Raw genomic sequence first — 8,913 nt, 5'->3', positions numbered from 1 at the left:
GAACAAAACCAGTTAATACCTTGTTACAAAAATAGTTCTATAATTTCAAAAAAAAAAAAAATTAATTAAATGCTACTACAATTAGCATAGTGAAAAATTGTTTGAAGTTTTTTCTAGTCCGAAATGAACTAGTTTTAAAAGAAATTATATAGATATCTTCCTTTTTTTTCATATATATACTTTCATTTTTCTCTCATTTATCCAATTCTAGTACCAATTTTCTCACCAACCAAAATAAAAATCAAACATAAAATTTCATAAAATCTCGTAAAATTCCGAAATCAAAATCCCCTTAAAACATACCAAAAGAATAAATAGTCAAATCTAAAAAAAATAATAATAATAATAAAACAATTGACTACTAACACACGCTCAACTACTAACGTATAACATTGTTAAAATACTTAATTCCTAAGATCTCTTAATACTTCCATTATTTTTTTTCTTCTTGTTATAGTCTATATACCTTAATTAAATTAGACGATCTTATTTTTTATTTTTTATTTTTTTAAATAAACAAATGTCAAACCATTTAAAAAAAGAGAGCGAGAAGATATTGAGGAAGAGGGGTGAAAAAAGGGGAAATAGAGAAGTAGGATAGTATTGACAATTTGTGTTCATATATTAATTGTAAGAGTACTTTTTTTTTTTTTTTCAGTTTAAGAGTATTTTTTAAACTTTGAAAAGTTCAATGAATTTTTTACACAAAATACTAAGCGATGATTGAAGCACTAAGTTGGTTACATAGTCAATGATTACTATAGTATGTGGATTACAATAGATTAAAATAGTTGAAAACATTAATCAGTATAATTGGAGCCTCAAAGATGGAGTGTGCTATAATCTATGAAGCACAGATACTTCATTAATCTATGAGGCAAAGAATCAGTATCAGACACGTATCGAATACCGATACTTCCAGATACTTCACAGACACATATATGACACGCAATTTGACGTATCTATATTTTCAGATACTTTCCAGATACGTATCTGACACGCGATTTGACGTATCTATTTCTATGCGTGTTTTTTTTTAAAGAAAAAAAAGACAAGTAACTCATATAATATTTCTCAAACTAAAATTAGGCAACTTATTTAAAAAGCTCACTATTCGAGTTCAAAACTAAAAGAAAAATAAATAAATAACGGACCAAACCATAGATTAGAATCATCTAATCTCCATCTTCACATTTAAGTCCCCACAAAGTCCACCAAAATATAAATCATTTGAATGTCTTCAACAATAAGTTCTTCGTTTATCTTCATACTTCTCTCTAATCTTTTCTTCTTCTTTGCAATATGAGTCACTTTTCTATTATATTTTATTAACTATTGTACTTCAACATCTTAAATGTTACTTTTTTTATATTGTATTTCAATGTTTATATTATATTTTGTGTTATTGTTATTAACTTTTATGCTAAATTTATCTATATCCTAGATTTTTTTTTTTTTTTTAAAATGTATCTTCAACATATCAATATCCTCGTTTTTTAGAAATTATCTGATCGTATCCATATCGTATAGTCGTATCTGTGCTTCATAGGCTATAACAGCTCACCCACCCACTTGAAATTGAGGACCCAAACACCCCTTAATAGTTTCCATCTAAAACTAATGGTAAGTATTTTTAACTATGTTTAAATCTTATTTTAGTTCGTGAATTTTGAATCTTGTTTTATTTTGATCCCTAAACTTTTAAAAGCGTCGATTCTAGTCTCTGAACTTTTAAAAAGTGCTTATTTTGGTCTCTGCTATTAGGATTTTGTTAACACTTAGACATAATGGTGAGATGCTTTGTATTTTTGGACGTCTAAGCTACCAAATAAATTAGTCATGTTAAGAAATCTAGGATTTCAATTTTGAATTGGATAGTAAAGCGATTTTCTATAGATCTCAAAAATCATTTTGTATCCAAGATTTTGACTCGTCACTATTTTAGTACATTGATTGTTGATATTTTACTTCACTTTTATCTTACTCAACTCGTGCTAAATGCAATTTCATCCTTAAACAAATTTCATTTTTAAAATGTTAACATAATCTTTACGGTAGAGGCTAAAATAAACACTTTTTAAAAATTCAAAAACTAAAACAAACGTTTTTTGAAATTTAGAGACAAAAATAGGATTTAAGCCTTTGAACTATTTTAAAAGTTTAACGGTATTTTTGAATCCTTGAAAGCTCAAATGTATTTTTGACCTAAAATACAAAATTTAAGAATATTATGTATAATTTAGCCTAAATGAAAAGAATAACTTTATTTCAATAAAGATGACAGAAAAAGATGCGGGTGAAATTAGCATAACCCACCATATAATTGTGAGGAAAATGGAGAACAAAGGGATAAATCCTACCAATTTTTTGTATTTAAAAAAAAGGAAAAAGAGAGGAAACAATGGGTTTAGAGAGAAGTTTGTTATTTGAACCTGGAAATGAGAATTCCCTCCCCAAATATGGATTTGGATTTAGTACCTAAGGTTAGCCAAACCCAAACCAGATTTTTTACGGATAATCCTTTCACAAGGCCTTAATATTTAAGGACTTGTCCCCATAAACCAATGAAGTCTAACTTTATACTTACGTCACAGCACCTAATAGAGTATAAAGTTTCATTGGGACGACACTCTTAGCCTAATGTTCCTGACTCGATGAAATGAGCCAATGCAATTTGAACTTTTTCTCACGACTTTCCCACTTAATCTCGCATTAGAGACATCCCTTCCAACCCAATGATTTTTGGGTATCCCGATTACGATTTTAAAAGACTGATCAGATGACCAGCCAGATGTTATGAGTGTCGATATAAGTGAGAAGGTTGTCACATTATGTAAAGAAAACTTCCTACTCATTATCGGATTATGGTCATCCGCAAATGGGAGGGACGTTTGTGACAAGACTATGCAAAAATCATCAGGATGGGAGGGAGATCTATAACACAAGGTTGAGTGAAAAAACTTTGAGAAAAAGTTCCTATCGCATCAGCCCACCTCATCGGGTCAAGGATACGACAACATTGAGTTGGGAGGGTCATCACTGATGCAATGGTGCTATGCAATTCTCTAACCTTCTTGGTTGAAGACAAATGTCTTTAACCTATTGAGATATGTTTAAGTTGACTTTATAATCTTTGGTGAAATTCTCTCGAAGCCCCTTCAAAATGCTTACAACAATCTCCAAATACAAAACCAAGAACTACCAGATTGAGTTCCATACATACACAAATTCAAAACAAACAAATGTACCAATGGCTCTCTTTTGTCCTCGTATTTCTCCTCACCAGCCGATAGCATACAGATCCCCCCAACAAAAATGGTGCTGTGCAGTAAAAACGTGTTCTCATCAAAATTGGTTTTCTTTCCCCTCTTTTGGTTGACTTCAGATTCTGCTGCAGGCTGCAGCAGCATGTTGAGAAAAATTACGTTGATGCAGGGAAGGTTTGAGTTATAGACTTCATTATTCAATTTTCTCCTCCTCTTCTTCAAACTGCCTGTTGCCTCCATGGACTCTACTCCACATCTGTGAACTGTCTATTTTCAGCACATTCTACAGACTTTGAGCCTAAAATTTCCATTGCCTTAGCCCCAAAATCACCACTGATGCAACCAAACTCTAAATCTTCATCATCGCTATCAATGCTATTTGGAGTCGCACGATTCTGATAGCTTCTCTGCCGTAAAAGAAACACATTGAAGTAATAGCTTATCAAGTTTTTCCTTGATTTCATTGGGAACCACTTCAACGAATAGTTCCAAAAGCACCGACTCTGATTGTTAAAACTTGATACTGCCAACTCTTTAAATCTCTTTTCCTCTTCAGCAGTCCACTGCAGAGATATTTCCTCCCCCATATGATGAAATCTCCAATCATAGAATGTCAAACCAAGTTCAAGCTTTAATCCCATCCTTGCTTCCGCAATGTGAAATCTAAAACATTCAACAGAACCTGGAAATTGGCAACTACAAGAATCCGGTCTCCCTTTGCCAATGGGATTTTTATCACTTACTACGGAATTAATATTTCCGTGTTGATAAGGCCATGACTGCGTCCCTAGCCATTTAGAGTCGCTATCGGAAATATTGCCAGTCCACTCAGGTATCACTGCTTGAAATAAAGCACCTGTGGGAACTGGCTTCTCAACAGAATCTTCATTCGGCTGATTGTCTTCCATTTTAGATGGTAAATCACCATTCGAGAGTGCTTGATTCTCGAGTCCCTTCCCAATTTCTGTTGTTAGACTACTGATACAATTACTTTGAATGGTTGGATGTGAATTATTGCACGCCGATGCATTAGATTTTTTGCTGCAACAGATCCTTTCTGTAGAGAGTTGATGGTTATCAATATTATCCTCATAAATGGATGGATGCATCCTTGTTTTCTTCTGCAAGTTTAAACCAAAATCTTTCTTTTCTCAAACTCAGTAGTTCATTAATTCTGTTTAAACAAAGAATCCATTGATAGATAAGCTTCTTTCTTCGTAGCTAAAACTTATGCTTCCCAACCTAAGGAGTGAGCATATAGGCACTGCCTACATTCAACATAAATATGACACTAGAACAGCCACGTTGGCATTTTGGAAAACGAAGTAATAGATAAAATGATTTAGATATATATTCAATTGTATGAACATGGTTCATAAACTTATATATGTCATCAGCATATATGAATAAGTGAAAGGAACCTTTGTCATAACAAACAAAGGATGTACGAAACCAACTAAGTCAATGGAGACATATGGTTGCAAATAAACAAGTGTAACAGACAAGTTGGACATTTTTCTTCAGGTTTAATTGTCATGTCCAAGCGTTTGAACATGACTATCACAAATATGTCAAAACAAGCTCACAACGTTTCCCAAATTTTCAAAAGAAAAATAAAAGAGATGTGAAAAGCCCAACGCAAAACAATGATATTTCTATCTAGTATAATACATGTGTACACATGGGGAAACTCCACTAAATTGATTTTTATTCAACATTTCATATTTTGCCTAAGAAGGGAGCTTTCTTGGGACCTCCTAAGCTGAGGGTTGAAGCTTTTCTCTCCTTTTTTTCCCTATATATATATATTATGATTATTATTATAATTATATCACTGAAATAATTTGTTTCAATAAAAATAAAATGAAAAGGCCAACTTTGTCAAGAAAAATAGTGAAAAGAATGGGGAAAAAGTAGATTGCGAGCTCCTACTAGACCATCTCTGCTCCTAAAAACATAATCTCCATCATCCAAGAACAAAGAGGACAAAAGCCCAAGAAAATGGACTTCCAAGGACTATGGTGTGCACTACCTCTAACAAGAATGAAGGATTGGCCATTAACCTAAAGACCGCTCTTGCCCATAATAATTTTACACCAAACACAAAGCCACCTCCAATTAGGATCTCTAAAACCCACTTATCCAGCAAAACAGTGTTCTTGGAATCCAAGTTTCTGATGCCTACAACAACTAAAGCAAAAAGGCAAACCACCCTATTCCAACAAACCAGATGAGAATCAAAACATTCCTTCATCCATTACTAGAATAGATTTCTCATAACACAGTCCCACAGGATGAGAAGCAAGAGAAGCTCTGAATAAATATATAAATATATATATATATATATATTCGAAAAAAAAAAGGGCATTAAGAAAACATCAAATTGCATAAGGGTAAGTCCTCCTTTCGGAAAGGCTTTCTCCACTTGGTTGATTTCTTCCATGACAACATGGACAATCCATGTATGGCAGATGAGTTTGGACTCAAGCCTCCACCTATCTAAAATAATAGACAAGTCCTCTCGATCCTTTCGAGTAGATGATTATGAGCATCGACAGGTAAAAAAAAGGAAAAGGAGATTTAAGTCCTCTGTCTAATAACTCTTGATATCTAAAAACAATGTTAGACACGAAGGAAGACACAGATATTGGAGGATGTGAGAAAGATCCCCATCCTAATGATCACAACAGCAGCCCTTCATCCTAGGATCCTATCGAGTCCTTTTACCAAAAGTCAAAGTTGAAAATGATGCTCACCAGTCACCATAGGCCCAAGGTAAAGGTACTTCTATACATATAAGGATATCCCTCCCCCCACAACAAAAACCCTCCTGGTCCATGAAAAATAAATCAGAAAATTGAGACAACTTGTTATTATTAAAAAAATACATACATATACTAATAATCTTACTTCACATATCCTCCTCCTAGTGAAAGCAGTCTAGTTCACAATCACTAGGTTGCTATTCCTCCTAGGAGCTATTAGCATCACCCTCCTAAATCCCCTGGCCTTTGGAATTTTTCTTCCAGCTAGAGCTCTCACTAATATGAAGCAAGCCTTATTCAATCCTCAGAATTCTTGATGAAACTCTCGTCCTTTTCAATCCTACAGATCTCTGGGAATCTATGTAAAATCCACTTTCGATTTCTTAACCCTAGAATTCCCAGGTACATTTATATCCATCCAGTAAACTTATTCCTTGAAGAACTCATCCTTTCCTTCCCACAAATCTGAAACCCTATGAACAGCATCGAAGCTCCCTCCACCAAGAGCATATACCCTGCCGAACTTGACACTTGACTTTATAAGTATAACTTATGAATAACAACTTCCATTTGGGAAACACTATGACCTTATTCTCCTAAAAGAAATATAATAAATATACACACATTCCTTTTGTGGTGGCAAGAACTCTTTCTTTACAGGCACAGTTACTTGAAAACTGAGAGATGTGAACTCCTAATGGTGAGTTAAAAGGTGACGAGAAACAGAATGTCCGAACCCATAAACAAGGAACAACCTTGCTCTATTGTCATTAAAGTATCTGTTATTGAAAACTATACTAGTAGACCCAATGACAAAAATCTAAGTTTTCCTCACTGTGTCCATCGTGTTATCACGTAGGATGCAAGACAGGGTGACATAGAAGTCGTGCTGCTTGCTTATGATGATGGAGACCTGAGGTTCTAATAGCAGGAGGTAACATTTCCCATTTAAATAAGAATGAAAAGGGCGTTGATCATAATCAGGAGACATCTATCCTGAAAAAGAAAGCCAAAGATCGTATTACCTGCATAGGTCAGTTTTTGCTCATAATTGCAGTCCAAAGCAAGAATCCAAGTATGTATGTCTAACGGTTAAGTTAAAATGGGAAGGGGGAGAGAGAGAGAACTGGCTGACAAGCAGAAGAAGTGGGTGAAATCTACCTGTATTAACAGACGTTTCTCAGCAATTCTGTCAACATCTTTCCTAGTTAAAAGAGCATCCTTTGCCCTGATAACTTGAAGCCATAATGCATCATCGCTGGCATATGCTTTCCACTTGGATGCCCCTGGTACTGTACAATTTGATGGATTTCCAGGATGCTTTGCAGTTTTTCTCGCCCACTTCAGCATTCGTAATAACGATTCTCGATATCTCCCATGAGTGTCTAATTCAGTTTCAATGTTAACAGCAGCCAAACTTCTACAATCTTCAATAACATGGATTTGATCGGTTTCACCATTATCCCGAGGTGTCTCAGTACAATTTTGTTGAATTGGTGTAACATCCCCATGAAGATCGTGTTCTTCCTTCTTTAGTTTAGGGAATTTTATTTCCTTCTCCAATGCAGCGGTGGCGACATTAACATTCCCATTTGGTTTGTTAGATTTAAATCCAGAACATTCATCATATAACATACACTTAACCTTTGCCTCCAGTTCCGACAAAAATGGAAAGCTTTTCCTATAGTGATAATCAGAGTTCCCATTTTCCAGTTTTGTGCCTCCAGATCTCACCATAAGCCATTTCTCTAGGTCACTTAAGTACTTGGAATAAATCAATTTCACTGAAGCCGAAAGCCCAAGATCCAAACCTAATTCCAAAACCACTGAAGACCATAGTTCCTTTTCTGAAACCACTTGATAACCTCCTTTATCTCTTACTACCATGAACAGTTCAAACAAATCCAAAGATCCCCCTTCACCTAGTAACGCTGCCACTGGCCTAATGGATCCTCTACGACCAATTTCCTTTAGAAAAACCCAAAGAATTTTCTCAAAATAGCATCTAATCGTGGCTTTGCAATCATCATAGTTAACATTCGCGTAACTTCCTTCAACCAAACAATCCGGGGCAATGCAACAGCCATTACTGGGATTAGGATCAACATCTTTGTTGCAATCTACAATGGAAGCATTGGATGAAATAGGCCATCTCCCCATGAACTCAATCCCACTTTAAAATAAAAAGCAAAAATCGCAGTTCAGGGTTCCCTATCGTTCGTTTCTTTCTCGTTAAAAATACATATGAAACCAAAAAAAGAAAACCTACAAGATTAGGGCAAATGATAGATAAAACCCTTTGCTAAGAAAACTCAAAAGGGTCTACCTCATTTAGGGAATCTGGGACTCCATTTTTTCTGCAACCCGTTATGAAGACGCAGATTGCCCGGTTGAAGATGGAACCAAGACAAAAAGGGGACGGTCAAATATATGAAAGGCAGGAACTTTGATGAGTTTTAAAATGAAATGGGGGGCAGCTCAACAAAACGAAAGCCAAGGGAAAACACAGCACGCAGGTGGCTTCCCAAGATTTCCTTATTCTCGTTAGATGCACCTTATTAAATTTCACATATTAGACCTTAGGATAGTTTCAAACTTTAAAGTACTTATACATCATGTGAGGTAAAGAATCAATATCAAATATATACCGGATATCGATACTTTTCATATATATATCTGATACGTGATTTGAAATATCTATTTTTACACTTAGTTTTTAAAAGAAAAAAACAATCAACTCATCTAATCTTTCCTCATCTAAAACTAGGTAAACTATTTAAAAAGCTCACTACTGAGTCCAAAACTAAAAAAAAAAAAATAAAAAATTGAACCCTAAAATCATCTAATCTTCATTTTCACATTTGAGTGCCCACAAAGTTCAC

General features: G+C 34.7%; 1 protein-coding gene across 1 annotated transcript; it reads right to left on the bottom strand.

Annotated features, from left to right (window-relative positions):
- Positions 1-3,110: 3,110 nt before the first annotated feature.
- On the bottom strand, positions 3,111-8,572 carry LOC120082573 (ARID/BRIGHT DNA-binding, ELM2 domain and myb-like DNA-binding domain-containing protein). The gene is made up of 3 exons (XM_039037813.2): positions 8,358-8,572; positions 7,193-8,204; positions 3,111-4,387 (listed from the first exon to the last, which is right to left on the bottom strand). The coding sequence occupies exons 1-3, from the start codon at positions 8,360-8,362 to the stop codon at positions 3,512-3,514; spliced, it is 1,893 nt and encodes a 630-aa protein (XP_038893741.2). The 5' UTR covers positions 8,363-8,572; the 3' UTR covers positions 3,111-3,511.
- Between the last annotated feature and the right edge of the window lie 341 nt (positions 8,573-8,913).

This window comes from Benincasa hispida, chromosome 1 (genome assembly GCF_027475165.1).
Source record: "Benincasa hispida cultivar pf3 chromosome 1, pf3_genome.v1.1, whole genome shotgun sequence".
NCBI classification, from domain to species: Eukaryota; Viridiplantae; Streptophyta; class Magnoliopsida; order Cucurbitales; family Cucurbitaceae; genus Benincasa; species Benincasa hispida.
The sequence above is the reverse complement of the archived record's forward strand: the minus strand, read 5'-3'. Positions and strand labels throughout refer to the sequence as shown.

Excerpts from the sequence above, each read along its gene's own strand:
- LOC120082573 (XM_039037813.2), bottom strand. Across the intron at positions 4,388-7,192 it reads AGAAACGTCTGTTAATACAG|AAGAAAACAAGGATGCATCC; the intron begins GTAGATTTCACC and ends TTAAACTTGCAG.